At 40.0% G+C, this 16,463-nt stretch overlaps 1 protein-coding gene across 4 annotated transcripts in view; it reads left to right on the plus strand.

Moving 5' to 3' along the window:
• Nucleotides 1–10,350: 10,350 nt before the first annotated feature.
• The window catches only part of LOC311079576 (protein phosphatase 3 catalytic subunit alpha), a 185,943-nt gene continuing 179,830 nt past the window's right edge, over nucleotides 10,351–16,463 (plus strand). For all 4 annotated transcript variants that reach the window (XM_084109130.1, XM_084109132.1, XM_084109131.1 and 1 more), the window contains exon 1: nucleotides 10,351–10,634. In XM_084109130.1, coding sequence (XP_083965256.1) covers nucleotides 10,574–10,634 — 61 coding nt within the window. In that variant the 5' untranslated portion in view covers nucleotides 10,351–10,573. The remainder of the gene's footprint in view (nucleotides 10,635–16,463) is intronic.

Raw genomic sequence — 16,463 nt, forward strand, 5'->3', positions numbered from 1 at the left:
TTACCCATCCCACAACGACCATGGTCTCATCTCTCTATTGACTTCATCACTGACCTGCCACCATCCGACGGATTCACAACCATTCTAGTCATCATCGACAGGTTCTCAAAGTCATGCCGGTTAATTCCATTAAAGGGATTACCTACAGCCATGGAAACAGCTTTAGCTCTCTTCAACCATGTATTCCGCATCTATGGCTTACCTGAGGACATTGTCAGCGACAGAGGAACACAATTCACCTCCCAAGTCTGGATAACGTTCTGCAAACAACTGGATTTTAACGTTAGCCTCACGTCTGGATACCATCCTCAGAGCAACGGCCAGGTGGAGAGACTCAACCAGGAGATTGGCCGTTATCTACGAACCTATTGTAGTAGGGAACAACATAGGTGGTCAGAGTTTCTTCCCTGGGCCGAATATGCCCAGAATTCACTCACTCATGCATCTACAGGCCTCACCCCCTTCCAGTGTGTCCTGGGGTATCAGCCCCCTATGTTCCCGTGGTCGGGTGAACCTTCCTCGGTTCCGGCAGTTGACGACTGGATTAAACGTAGTGAGAGGGTGTGGGACAGTGCTCGTGCGTCTTCAACGGGCTGTAAGGAATCAGGAAATCCAGGCCAACAGACGCCGACGTCCACATCCTCCCTACGAACCTGGACAGCGGGTCTGGCTCTCTACGAGGGACATCAAGCTGCAGCTGCCCAGCAGGAAGCTCAGCCCAAGGTACGTAGGCCCTTTCAAAATTCTCAGACGAATTAATGAGGTAACGTACCAGCTGGAGCTTCCTGCTAACTACCGTATCTCTCCCTCTTTCCATGTGTCCCTTCTCAAACCGGTCCACCCGGAGGCTGACCCCGGCCAGATGACCCCAGAACCACCACCACCCCTGGATGTAGGTGGTATGCCCGCCTACCAGGTAAAAGAGTTACTGGACTCTCGGCGTAGAGAGGGTCAGCTCCAATATCTGGTGGACTGGGAGGGCTATGGACCTGAGGAGAGGTCATGGGTGGCCGCCAACGACATTCTGGATCCATCTCTCACGGAGGAGTTCCATCGAGCCAGACCTGACCGTCCAGCACCCCGACCGCGGGGACGTCCTCGCCGAGCTCCAGGATTCGCTCCTAGAGGGAGGGGTTCTGTAATGCCAAGCCAGCAGAGGGAGCCATCACCCGAGTACTGACTGAGCACTCCCTCTGCTGCTTCTACATTCACTTCCTGTTTGGGACTACTTAAGCTGTGACCATGTGCTTTCACATCGCGAAGTATCCTGCCTTACCAAGCATTTTTCCTGATATTCTGATTGTCTGCATGTGTATGATTCTGCCTCGTTCTCTGACCATTGATTTTACGGATTTCCCTTTCTGGATTGTTTGCTTGTGTGGACTGATCCACTGTTTGACTTCTCTGCCTGGTTTCTCACTAACGTCTCTTGGATTATTCCTTGGATTGTCGAAAGATCGGACAGCTTTACTGTAACAGTCTCTGTCTGTCACATTATTTACTTGTCCTTATGGTCAATGCTATGTTCATCCCATCCACTAGGGGGCACCAGTAGCATCTATACCTTGTGTATAAAAGAGGAAGCAGAAGAGTAAGAGGTAGCTTCAGTTTGAGTAACCACATGGTTAATGGCTGTTCTCTTCTTTAATCCTGGCTTGAGAAACGTTTTGTTTGCTGCTCAGCTGTGAGTTTGTAGTTCTTATTTCATCTTGTGTATGCTTTGTCTAAGAATTTGTAAAAATGTTAATGAGTTGTTTTGTTTTGTAGAGGATTTTTGTATTACATGGAACTTACATTGCCTTGAGTGCTGGATTGAGAGTTTGCTTGGGTGCTTAGGACAAAGCAACTGCCCAAGGATTGTATTCAAAGACTCCCGGACTACAACCAGAAGAACAAATACTTCCTTTCATCAATACCTACCATTTGCAGATAAGACTGTTCATTCTAAAGACTGCTCACTTGATCAACTCCATTATTCTTCAACATCTTTTTGGGACATTTCACACTCATCCACTCACACCATTACTTTTTATGTGATTTATTTAATGTTTGAGTTTGTTTGTTTGGTGTTTATGGTGCACTGTTCATGAAAAAAATTCAATATATGCTGTGAAAAGATTTTCCTTTCTTGTCTTTTGTTGATACATGTATACCCTGAACACAGAATCCAGTAGGATAGAGTGCAAAATTGATTCCCCCTCATTCTTCTGTAGCAGGCCTGGTTTAAATTAGCTGGGACAGTTATACCCTCTGCCTGTTTCTACGTGTTTGTTGTTTGATATTTGCAATAAACTTCCGCATATGGATTCTAATGCCGCCTCAGCGTCCTCGTTACAGTACGGTGCTCGGCAGTGATCAAAAAGGATTTAAACAGTGGATTTTGAATCTCCTCTTGTAAACTCGGAGATGTGGATTCAGACGGCAATTAAATTCCCACACGACCTGTTTGTCAAAAAACAGTAGGTACTAATTTGGCCAGGGATTTTTACGCGGGTTGGGTGAGAAAAAACACTGATATTATGGATTGGACGGCACTAAAATAATCAACTTACTGTACGAGCCCATGAGAAACAATATTAGCGTCCGAATAGGACTTAACTGACAGTAGCCTATGCTCTTACTGGCATTTAAAAGCGCTCTTTAATTAAAATAAATATATACAATTTTCTTATATATAATAATATAATTAAAATTCTATTAACAATCAGTGTAATGACAATTTTATTCTTTGCATGAAAACACTTGAATTAGCCTAACTGAACACTGTCTGGGTGTATTAAAACTTCAGAATTATATTCATATAGACCTGCAACAGTGATAAGGTAAAGCTAAGAGTGGTCCAGACCAACCTTCCGAAAGTATGACTTACAGAAGGTATACTTAACTAAGAACGTTTCGGGAAACACGTATTAACGATAAGGTACAGCTTAAGGTGTAACTTAAGAACGACGTAGCGTTAAGATGGTTTCGGGAAACCCAGCCCTGGCCTTTATGTTTCTGCATCGGGATGCCCGTCGAGATCCATCCTCTTATGAAGACTGTAGATGAACCATTACCAGTGAGATGACGCCAACCCAAGCAAGGACTACCGCTGCTCTTGACCATCATACAAGACTGTAAAATATTTCACATATAAATGATTTATTATTACGCTGCCATTGCCTTAAAATGGACATTAATATTGCTATTGCCTAGCCTACTTCGTAAAAACGAGGAACAAAAACTTTCAATTCCTCCAACAACACAATGATAAAAACAATACATACCAAATAGCAAAAAAATATGTAGCCTACATCTGTAGTATATTGATGTGTAACAATTTTTTTTTTTTTATCGGCTATTCTCCAAGTGATTATGTGATTATGAATAGTGTGCATTAGGAGTTTGTTTTTTGAAAGACTTTCTTTAAAGTGAATTTCGTTCTGTATAATTTGTATCTTAATTTTATTCAATGTTTCATCAACCAATGGCCTGGATTTAATAAATAAGAAGCAAACCAAGAAGATCGGGTTTGGATTAAAGTAGGCCTGTAACAAACGAACCATGTTTCCGGGGCCTTAGTTTGAGGCCGAATCAATAGCATTTGTCTTTCTGATTTTATTGAATTTCTTGCATGTCTCAATTATTGTCAGCCTAGGAAGTTATGATATTTGTGGCTTTAAAGCAATATGATGTATTGTATAAAGTGGTATAAATAAACGTGGTGCGACTTGACTAGGCTAGAGTGCTGAACTGCAGAGATGGTCCACATCACTATATGATCAGACCAGACTTTTTTATTTTTGTATGGCTTGAACGAGACGTCCGCAGATCCCGCTCCAGTAAATAGGCAATTCCAAATGTGCTGAGTTCAAGTTTGACTGAAACAATTAAATTCAAGATTTTATTTTAGAAAAATACAATACAATTTTTTTTTTTAAATACACATTTAAAAGAAAAACCTAATACAAGCATTAGCCATTATGGAAATACAGACATCGCACAACTCTTTATTTTTACAGTCCATAAAAATAGGGCATGTATTAGGCTATAATACGAGAAGATATTTCTTACAGTTTTCCCATGTATTTTTACTGAGGCATTGTATTGTGTTGTGTTTTAAGGTTAATGGAAAATTCCGTAAAATTACTGAATAAAGTCTTGGCAAAAAATGACCATTACATTTTCCATCTCTAGCCCCTTTTTCCACAATGGTCCCCTAAAAATAACGCCAGAAATTCTGATTCTGATTCTACAGAAAACGAATAATTTATTGTTAGGACTACAAAAAAAAAAACCAGCCTTAATCGTTATATTATATGACATCAGAATGAACCGTTAAAGGTACAAAATATTTTATTCAATGTTAGCAATATTAATGTCCATTTTAAGGCAATGGCAGCGTGATAATAAATCATTTATATGTGAAATATATTAGTCTTGTATGATGGTCAAGAGAGCAGCGGTATAGTCCTCGCTTGGGCTGGCGTCATCTCTTGTTTTAATAGTTCAATCGTTTAGGAAGGCTCTACCTCCTTTCGTGGACTTAGCTATCCTGGGAACTGCTAAAAGTCCAGAGCTTTATGATCTTAAAAAGCGTTTCTACAAAACAGTTGAGCTTAAAATTAGCTTAAAGTATGAGTTTAAAACAGTTGCTACACCTAAAGTTTTATACAAGCTGTCATTTCCGTAATAAGTAGCCTACCGCCTGCTATTCAATCAGTTGTCAGCTATCGGGTAGTCTTCCGAAATTTAAAAGACATACACCAACAGACCAATACAAAAGAAACGAAACGGAAAGAAAATAATACGGTCGGAATAATACCCCTGTCACTAAGAGCAAAATGACACCACTGCCTGTGCACGCAGACCAATGCCCTATTGAAGGTAGTAAGTTTGCTGGGAAATCTAATGTATTTCACAGACATGAATGTAAACAGAGGCTAAAATCAGCCCACATATGATAAAGGAAAAAGGGGGATACACGCGCCTAATGAAGAAATAAAAAATATGACACGATAAAAGTCCAAACACCTAGTCCTAACAACGTTAGAAAAACAGAACCCTATCATTCAGATCGACAATCTACTACATATGTCTTTCCATTTGCTTCATTAGATGGGCTGAACTTTGAAGAAAAGGGAGGGGCTGATTATAATATTATACAAAACGCCGCTTTTTACGCCGTCTATGTCAGACAGAAGCGCCGCAATTTACGGCGCATTGTGGATGGCCTGCGGCGTCAGAAACGGCGTTGTTGACTGGATCAAAAAAACGGCGATAATGACAGCGATTTTGCTTTGCAAACGCCGTAATTTGCGACGTTTGTACCACAGAATGCCGTACTTTGCGGCGTCTTTTCGTCTTAAACGCCGTAAACACCGGCGTTTTGTGAATGAAAGGCGTTTCGTTAGTGGCGAAATTTGACCCTTTTGGCGTTCCATACTCTCTCTCTCTCTCTCTCTCTCTCTCTCTCTCTCTCTCTCTCTCTCTCTCTCTCTGCGAGACGCAGTTAAACACAGATAAACACAGATATTCAGTTAAACACAGATATTATGTTGCTTCTCTAATTTTACATGCAAGTATAGCCGAAATCACAGCACATATATTGTCTTTATTTTATGTGTACTTGATTTCATCAGATGACGGCTCGATTGTCAGAATTGTTGTGCAGATTAACGTCTTGTAAGGGAGAGCTGGTTATGTTTATTGGGTCGCGTTTAAGTCACCATTTCATATTCATTCCGCTGTTTGACAACAGAAACAGTAAAATATACCAAAGAAAACAGTTTTATTGAGAATTTAGCTTCATCAAAATGGGTACAGAGAGAGACAAACTAATGTAATAATAAATAATAAATGTACATTTAGCATTTTCAGAAGAGCTGCCCTGTCATGCAAAAATCTAAACATGTTTGTGTTAGTAAATTGCTCATTGCAAAGAAAGAGAAGTAATGGGAACCTGGTATTTATTTGTTCTTTCTACATGTGTCTAACAGACATGAACAATTTCATGAAAACATCTATGACCTTTGAAACATGTCTGTCTTCATGCTCTATGTTGACTATGGTTTCAATAATAAACATACATTTGCATAAAGCATCCATATTTATCCTTGCCCATGCTGATTAGAGTATTACAAACTTGAAAAGTATTAATTTAAGGTACATTTAGAACAAATAAAAAATGTGCGATTAAATGTGATTAATCACGAGTTAACTCATGACAATCATGCGATTAATCGCGATTACATTTTTTAATCGATTGACAGCCCTAATATATATATATATATATATATATATACAGTATATATATATATTATCAGGGATCCACCAGATCTGCACACTCCGCCCACTCGTTCACTCTCCCTGGAATACTGATTCACCACACCTGCACCTCATCATCACCTCATCATTCACTCCCATATAGACCTCTTCACCTTTTGTTCAGTGTCTGGTCTCGTCTTTACATGGATGCACAAGACTCACTACCTGTTATTTACCTGATCTACCAACCTGAGATACTCATCTTCATTCCGATCTACCATCTGCCTTCTCCGTTGATCATCTTCATCATCCGTTCTCCACTCTGGTTTCCACTCCACCTGCAAAGACATTCATATTACTATTCAGCTAAGTTCCATCTTCATCTCAAGTTTGCATGACCTACTCACCATTACATCTACTGGTTCCGTGCTTCTGTTCTAAATAAACATTGTTTATATTTACTCACCTGTTTGAGTCTTCTCTCAAACTGACATATATTACTATATTGCCAAAGGTTTTGGGACATCTGCCTTTACATGTATATGAACTTTAATGACATCCCATTCTTAATATGTAGGGTTTAATATGGAGTTGGCCCACCCTTTGCAGCTATAACAACTTCAACTCTTCTGGGAAGGATTTCCACAAGGTTTAGGAGTGTGTTTATGGGAATTTTGACCATTCTTCTAGAAGCGCATTTGTGAGGTCAGGCACTGATGTTGGATGAGAAGGCCTGGCTCACAGTCTCCGCTCTAATTCATCCCAAAGGTGTTCTGTTGGGTTGAGGTCAGGACTCTGTGCAGGCCAGTCAAGTTCCTCCTCACCAAACTTGCTCATCCATGTCTTTATGGACCTTGCTTTGTGCACTGGTGCGCAGTCATGTTGGAACAGGAAGGGGCCATCCCCAAACTGTTCCCACAAAGTTGGGAGCATGAAATTGTCCAAAATGCCTTGGTATGCTGAAGCATTAAGAGTTCCTTTCACTGAAACTAAGGGGCCAAGCCCAACCCCTAAAAAACAACCCCAAACCCTTAGTCCTGTCACTTTAAGTACTAATGCCAGCTTGTTATGTGTATAAAAGACACCTGTCCACAGAATCTGTATCTTCCATTCCAGCCTCTTCACCACCATGGGAAAGACCAAAGAGCTGTCAAAGGACATCAGGGACAAGATTGTAGACCTGCACAAGGCTGGAATGGGCTACAAGACCAACGGCAAGAAGCTTGGTGAAAATGAGACAACTGTTGGTGCCATTATTCGGAAATGGAAGAAATACAAAATAACCATCAATTGCCCTTGGTCTGGAGCTCCATGCAGGTAAGTATGATCATGAGAAAGGTGAGGGATCAGCCCAGAACTGCACGGGAGGAGCTTGTTAATGATCTCAAGGCAGTTGGGACCACAGTCACCAAGCAAACCATTGGTAACACACTACACCGCAATGGATTGAAATCATGCAGCGCCCTCTAGGTCCCCCTGCTCAAGAAGGCACATGTACAGGCCCGTCTGAAGTTTGTGTCACGGTTCAGGGTGCATCATCAGCTTCTGACAGTTTGCCAACGAACATCTAATGATTCAGAGTAGGCTTGGGAGAAAGTGCTGTGGTCAGATGAGACCAAAATTGAGCTTGGCATCAACTCAACTTGTTGTGTTTGGAGGAAGAGAAATGCTGATTATGACCCCAAGAACATCATCCCAACAGTCAAGCACAGAGGGGGAAACATTATGCTCTGGGGCTGTTTCTCTGCTAAAGGTACAGGACGCCTTCACCGTATTGAGGGGCTGATGGACGGGGCCATGTACCGTAAAATCTTGGACGAGAACCTCCTTCCCTCAGCCAGAACACTGAAGATGGGTCGTGGATGGGTCTTCCAGCATGACAATGACCCAAAACATACCTCCAAGGCAACAAAGGAGTGGCTCAAGAAGAAGCACATTAAGGTCTTGGAGTGGCCTAGCCAGTCTCCAGACCTTAATCCTATAGAAAATATGTGGAAGGAGCGAAACAAAGTGACAGCAAAGAAACCTTGAGGATTTAGAGAGGATCTGTAAAGAGGAATGGACCACAATTCCTTCTGAGATGTGTGCAAACCTGGTGACCAACTACAAGAAATGTCTTACCTCTTTGCTTGCCAACAAGGGTTTCTCCACCAAGTACCAAATTATGTTTTGCTTGGGGATCAAATAATTATTTTTTACTCACTGAAATGCAAATCAATTTACAAACTATATATAATAATAATAATGTTTTTTCTGGATTTTTTGGTTGATAATCTGTCGCTATCCATAAAAATAAAAATGATTGACCCTTCATTTCTTTGTAAGTGGGCAAACTTACCACGATCGGCACCATGCTCAGCACACAACACAACTCACATGGACAGAGGAGTGCACGTCCTGAGCTAACTCTGAACCGCACTCACCACAACAAGACACTAGGGCCCTATGTACACTTTGGCTGCATGTGAAATCGCATGCTTCCCTACTGTATAGTAGGGTGAAAAACAGTATGTGACAAAAGTATGCCTGAATTCACAGTACTCATAAAATATATAAAGTTATGAAATTGAACTTTGCCTTTAGCCAAATTGATTTGCTCTGGAACAAGTAATATATAAAACCAAAAACTGCCTATTTGATATACACAAAACGAATTATATCTTATGTTTAACCACTATCTTCGTAAGAGCCAGAGGCAAATTCCCGAAGAATTGGCCGAGATAAAGCTGAAATGCAGTTTCTACACGGTCTCATCCCTGACACTAGCAATCAATGACTGCTAAAGAAAAAGAAAGTTTCAGAGGACTACCTCTTGTGTTTTGCATTGCTAGGAATGTATCCATGGAGACCTTTTCTGGGAAGAATTTATTTTTCTGCTGTAAAGGGATAACAGGTGCAAGATGTATAGGAATAGGTTATGCCTATACAATTATATATATTTCTTTCTTTGCCTTCCTATGGAACAATGTTTTTATGAGGCTTTATAACCATGCAATTGTTTAACACTGCTGTTTGAAATGCCATGGCCATGGCTTTAGGGACCTCGATGACAAGTATGTGATAGTGTCATTGTTATCAGTGTTTTCACAGCTCTGTGTGTGCAGGTTAGCTGTGATCCACAGTAACTTTTAGAGCATCATCATATCTGAATGATAGTGTGTGTGCAACTGCAGCTGATCATGCTAGACCCATGCAAGCCACTTGCAAATTTTCAGGTAATAGGCCATAATTTACCTATACGGTGGATTCAGAGAGATCTGCAGCAATGTTTAGTAACATAAACTTAGCATAATCATCCATCCATCCATCCACCCACCCATGTTGAATGGGACAAGTTATAGGCGATAGATTAGTGATAACCTTGGTTAGAATGGGTTAAAAATTATAACAAACATATACCATTGTTTTCTAGCAGAAGTGTTTTTATAAATCTGTAACTGTCAGTGAGTTACATGGCTGCTGCATCATATGAATCCTCATATTAATTGTTTGTTGTAACTTGTTTTAAGTCAAGAAAGCCTAACGTTTAATGAATAAAATATATGTCGATTTATTTTTGACACACACACAAACACACACACACACACACACACACACACAAACAAACAAAATCTTTATTTGGTAGTGGTAGTGGGGCAAATCTGTTCAAATCTGAACTTGTTCGTTCAGTATCATGGAACCTTCTCTCTCTCTCTCTATATATATACAGTTCATTAGGCGGATCATATTGGCAGTGACAGTAGAATTACTTATCCAGATAATACAAGAGATGGACGTCTGAAAATGTGCGCATGCAATTTCCTACACAGTTAGCCTGGGTATTAATGCAATGCACTTATGTGGACATGAAACATGAAGCTAACGAGAGAGAGAAAATTCTCCGCAAGAGTAGTTTTGCACGTGTTAAATGAAACACTGTAATTATGCTCCCCTCTTCAGAGTCCAGTACACAATCGTAATATGACAATATTTACGCAGACACTTATGATTGACATCACAGCAGACCATAGGGGAAGCACATCTTCAGGGCGGGAGGGTCCTCTCCACCAATAAGTGGCGCCATCAGGGTAGTGGGCGTGTCCTTTAACGGCTGTATGTTTGGTTGTGCTCGCTGAGAACTTGATACAGTGTTGCAGTAAATCAGACAGAGCTACAGTAACAGCGTTGAAATTTGTCACCCTGTTGCAAGTATTTTTGGCAAGTGATACAAGCGATCGATATCACTGCCGTCTCCCGTTTGGGGAAGAGTTGAGTTGTTGAGCAAGGAAGTACATCGGATCGTTTTAAAGAACAGTTTCAGAGAGAATCGACACAAATTTGACTGGAAATGTCTGAAAACAAACCGAATGATGATCCGAAGTTATCCACGACGGACAGAGTGGTTAAATGTAAGTAGAAATCCCATGCCACTCAAGACCGATCGGGCTAACGGGCTATTAAAAGTGAGAAAACATTGAGATTTGAGTGTATGCGTGTACCTGGAATGAACAGTCGTCCTATGCTTTGGTAATGCTCTATAATAGGCTGTGAGATATGCCCATGGACAAATGGGTGGTAGACGGGCTGTATTGGTAAAAGTAGGAAGTAAAGGTAGTTGTAATAATGACAGAGCGTTTGCATGTCTTATTTTTCCAAAGAAACGCAATATAAAGCCTCAATTTTAAAGTCAACAAAATGTTTTTATATTTGCAACAGTTGTAGCTCGTGAGTTTTAATGGACGTGTTATTGCGCGCTGGTTCTTTTGGACAAAATGTAGATATTGCACAATACTGATCGACTGCTTGAAGGAGCCAACGTAACACTGGGTTTAGGAATTTTGCATGCTCGTTTTAACTGCCTGATGATCATTTTGGCCATGAGGCAGCATATGACAGGTTGGGGCCCCTGACTGTTTGGAAACAATCCCTCTCCATGTGGCTCCTCTGTGCATTCAGTGCAACAGACACACTTGCCGTCATGTCCCATTTGTTCTTCCTCATCAAGTCAATTGCTATCATTATCATATTGTTGTTACTGTCACTGCAGTGTATCTAATTTTCTGACACACAGCACTCTGCTGTACTTTGGTATACCAAAACACACGAAGAGCAACATTATTGCACATATCCTATGAATGGCTTATTAACTTCTGGCTTGTAATGGCTTTTGCATCAGGCATAACACTGCAGCAGATCCAGCTGTAAGGGATCACACAACTCAAAAGCTCGGACAACTCCCCTCCCAGCCATAACCATACAACAGCTTCCTACTCCTAACAAACATTCTCTCACTGATGTGATTCAGTAGCCAGACTGGGGTTTTATAAGTGTGGGGATCTGATATGAATTGATTGCTCTCATAAAGGAGCATGGGCTGCTCAGATAACTCATTTACCTTCCCCTCAGCTCTTAGGGTGGCCCCCGTGAAACATCAGTTTCCTCTCACTGGTTAGAAGATGGAAAAGGCAAGGGCTGGGAGTGCCTTAGGAAGGAGTTGCACTTAAATGTTTAATGAGAATATTGCACAATGTGTCAGCTTGATAAGGGAAATCTAAGTAATGGGAGCTCCAGAAGTCCTTACTGCTCAGCTATGGTGTTAAGGGGCTTAAGGCAGTCAGGCTTAGGTCAGGAGTGTTTAATTATCTGCAGCACTTTAAGAAATAAATTCTCATACGACTGTATGAGAAATAGTGTGTTTATGCTATATTTTTTATAATATACAGTATGTTGTTCAGCCTTAAATATAGGCCTAGGTGATATAATACAATGCATAGCACAGCTATTTCTCTTTTTTTTTTATTCAACACATCATTTGACTCCCATGCTTTTAGTGTCAAATGTTTTCTAAGTTTAATATGTTGTTTTGGAAAGTCCAATCTTGTATTGTGAGCGCTGCATCATTTATTATTGTTTATTCAGCTGCCACAGCTTGGCCTGTCTCTTGTTTATGGTTTTGTTTTGTCTATTGATAATTAGAATATATATATAGCTACATTTTTTACATGTTCACAGCATTAATAAAAATCCTTTCCTAGTGTTTTTATTTTATTTTATTTTATTATTTTTTTAACTGTAATAACCCAAGAAGGGCTTCTGGGCCAGTTTGATCAGATAGAGAAGCTGAATTTAAGTGAACAGTTTAGCACTGGTGATTTCTTTTGTAGCTTCTGACTGAGCAGCGCTCAATCAGACAGATCTATTATCTTACATTCGCTCTAAGCTGTTGAGAGATGAAGCTTTTAGTCGGGTGCCCTTGCTTTTAAATGATCTTCACCAGGCAAGGAGCTTTTATGTAATGCCACTTTTTCACCCACCACTCCTAATGCTAATAGAGCCTTTATGTTTTCAGAGGCTGACTGACAAGGAAAGAGGTACAGAAACAGACAGACGCTGGGAAAGACACTTCCATGGTCCTTGGGTGACTCACTGTGGGACAAATTTCAATATTCAAGCTTGTTCTTCATTTAGACTTTGTTTTTGCGCTCTGTTAGCCCATTTCCAACAAAATGTTGTTGGTTCTTGTACTACAAACCCCTACGTTTCTTTTGACTTGAGATCTGAAAATGACTAGTGACTTTACTAACCAAGAGAATGTTTTAAAATCCAGAGTAGTTTTATTCACTATCACTGTGCAACTGTCAGATATTGTAAGGAATAATATTCATAGCAATCAATTCACACATTTGATATTTGCTAATAAAAATAATTTTTTGACAAACTGAGAAAATAATTTGGATGTCAAAACTGGTTCATATTGCCACATCTAGGCATGCACCGATATTAAAATTCTGGCCAATACTAATATGCCAGTAATGTTAGAATGACCAATAACTGATAAATGGCCAATATTAAAACTCTATAATATATATTTAATAATATACTATTAATAATACTATTTTGTTATATTTTCTTTTATATATATATATATATATATATATATATATATATATATATATATATATAAAAATCAACCATATTAAATGCTACAAGTAAACTTGGGCATCACAACATTATAATATACAGTATGAAAAAATGTATATTTATTTTGCGATTAAATATAACACTTAACAGTTCTTAAAAGATTTTGTGTGTGTTTTTAAAGATTAAGTGAGCATTAGATTGTGGCTCAGGTAATCTAAATGTAAAAATGGGAAATACTAATATTATGAAATATCGGCTAATACTGATAAATTACAGAAATACTTAATATCAGCTGTTTATGATACAGATATATACTACCATTTAAAAGTTTGGGGTAAGTACTTTTTTTTTTTTTTTGCAATTGGCCGAAAGTGACATTTAAGACTTTTGCAGTGCTACAATTTTTTTCAAGTAAATACTGTTCTTTCAATGTTCTGTTCATCAAAGAGTCCTTTAAAAAATGTGTTATGGTTTCCACACACACACACACACACACACACACACACACACACACACACACACACACACGAAAAAAAAAAATAAAAAAAAAATAAAAAATCAAGCAGCGCAACCATTTTCAACTTTGATAATAAGAAATGTTTCTTGAGCACCAATGCAGTATTAGACTGGTTTCTGAAGGATCATGTGACATGTGAACCGGAGTTATGGCTTCTGAAAAATAAGCTTTGCTAACACAGTTTTAAATCAGTTCAAATTTTAAATTAATTAACAATAACTTATTTTAAAGCTGTAGTATGTCACTTTTGCCTCTCTATCACCATATCGGTTTGAAACATAAAATTGCAATTCCTTGCAGAGTTTTTGTTTTTTTACATGGGTTGTGCTTCAGCACTTCTCCTCTGTGATCACCACATCAGAGCAGACCTGGCATTGGATATTGACGACAATAAGAAGTACATCCTACTTGGCATATATCCGACGAAAAATGTGATCTGAACAAGTAACATATCTGCTGCTTTTGTTCTATTTAAAAAAAAATCTTACCAACCCTAAACTTTTGAATGATAGTCTATTTTTCATTCCTAGCCACATAGGTTACTTGCAGTTTACAGAGGTTTTTTATTTATTTATTTATTTATTTTTGGATAGGGTGATCTAGTATTGTTTCATGTCAGTCTCTCAGTGAGGGATTGTTATTTTAAATCTTGGTACGGTTATTATCCAGCCCTTGGCTTCTGACATTAGTGGTTCCTGGTTTGAAACCAGCTATATGTATGCGGTGGAAAAGCACAGAGCGGTTTCAGATTGGACTGGCTTTATTCAGTACAAAGAAATCTTCACAGATTGTTTTAGGAGTATCAGGCACAGAAGTAGTAGAAGCTCTTACTTTGTGTTTTCAGTGATCACTGTTTTTAAGCATTCCAACAACTGTGTACCATGAAAAGACAAGATAAGATAGTGCCTTGTTTACTTTTCACATTTCTCTTTACTTAGGTCAGGGCTGGATTATATATATTTTTTAGAGTATTCCACTTTGATAAGGTTAGCACAGGCTGTCTGGAAAGTAGACAACATAGTTTTTTACTTCTCCCTGTGAAGTCCATCTAAACTCAGCGTGAGACCATTGTCTGCTGGTTTTATGCTGCAGTTAAAGACGAATAGCATGTGACATTTGACTCTTGAACGCGGGCACTGCACACAGTGAGGAGGGGAACCACCATCTCGGTAGCTGATCCCTGCTGGATAGCTGAGTCATTTTTAGCAACAGAACCTTAAGTAACACGGCATACCTCAATGTTGAGACACCTGTAGAGAAAGACTCCCTTCTGTTGACTTTCACTCACAAACTCAGTTCTGCTTTCAACTTTTTATTCTGCACCTTTAATATATGTGATCAAACCACTTTTTACTTTAGAGAAGAATATGTTATAGATGATTTATGTATTAAACCTCTTACAAACCATTAATTGCGGGAACAGACCCTTGTGTTAGTTTGCCTTGTATTCTGACTATCAGTATCAAGTTAGATACTCTTTTCAACTTTTAGCCTTTTTTTTTTCATGGGAAATGTCAGAGTCACGTCTTTCATCTTTGTATTGTTATGTCACTTCCATAAATAAAGAGTGTGCGGTGGGAGGTGTGTTATTTCTGGCAGCTTGTAGCTACAACTAATTGGCACAATTAACAAAATAATGAATATTTTTTGGGAAAGTAACAAACAAAATACAAATGCTATCAATGTCGGATTGACTTTTCAGAGGTGGTGACTACTCTGAGACTTCAAAGGAATTCAAACTGACCCAGATGTTGTCTTTTTCCCCTCAATAGATAAGATATCTAACAATCCCTATGTTGAATGCCAGTGTTGCCTTACTTTTGTAATATTACTTATTTTAAAATTATTGTTTTCATTGGGTCGAAACAACAATGGTCAAAAGACATTATTTATTTACTGATATTCATGAATATTCATGTCTTTCCTAGTTTTACACCTCAACGTAAAAAACGTTCCTAGTTCTCTTACGAGAGTCCTCTCGTACTGCGTTTTTATCAAAACGCTACGGGAAAAAGTCTCTTTTCACGAAATACTGAAGCAAAAAATTATCCTTAATTTTCATACATGTAAAGCGCGTTGCAGCAGTAGTCAACTATGGCGAGACGGCTTGCTCGCTCATTGGCTGCTCTGCGGCAACTGCATAAGCCTATCGAGCGAGGCCTGAGGTGACGTCAGGCCAATGAGGGCGCTTCGCGCCCTCCTTGCCATTTCCCGCCGAGACGGGTGTGGCTAACCTCTATAAAAGGAGCTCGAAAAGGCTGATTCACTTGATTTTCATCTCTTCAGCGAAGCACACGCATCGCTGGATCACGAGGAAGCAAGCGTCGTCTGAGGCAAGCACTTCAGCGGGACGAGCCACTTGAAGCCGCTGGCCTACGCCGCCTTCTACAGCCGTACCTGCTGCGCTTTCCGACGCATATCCTTTCATTATCCTTACTGTTCTTGTGTGTGTGTGTGTGTGTTCGCCTTGCGACACTCACCCCCTAAAAGAGCTGCGTCTTTTTAAAGATGCCTTCATGCGGCTCGTGCCGAGCCCCACTCACCGAGGGAGACCGCCATGTCATCTGCGTCTCCTGTTTGGGTGAGGACCATGCAGCGCTCGCGCTCGCTGACGGCGGCTGCCCTCACTGCGAGCTTTTGCCTATGGTGACTCTGCGGACTCGCCTGGCATTCTTCTCAGAGCCTGCATTCCCCGCCGCGCTGCCGCGCCGTAAGAAGCGCCGCTCGCAGCGGGTCCCGGAACCCGCTCCAGCCCGACTAAGCTCGCCGGTTTGCCCGCCTGCTTCACCGGCTTCTCCCG

The sequence above is a fragment of the Abramis brama genome (assembly GCF_963993115.1).
Source record: "Abramis brama genome assembly, chromosome: 3".
In the NCBI taxonomy this organism is placed as follows: domain Eukaryota; kingdom Metazoa; phylum Chordata; class Actinopteri; order Cypriniformes; family Leuciscidae; genus Abramis; species Abramis brama.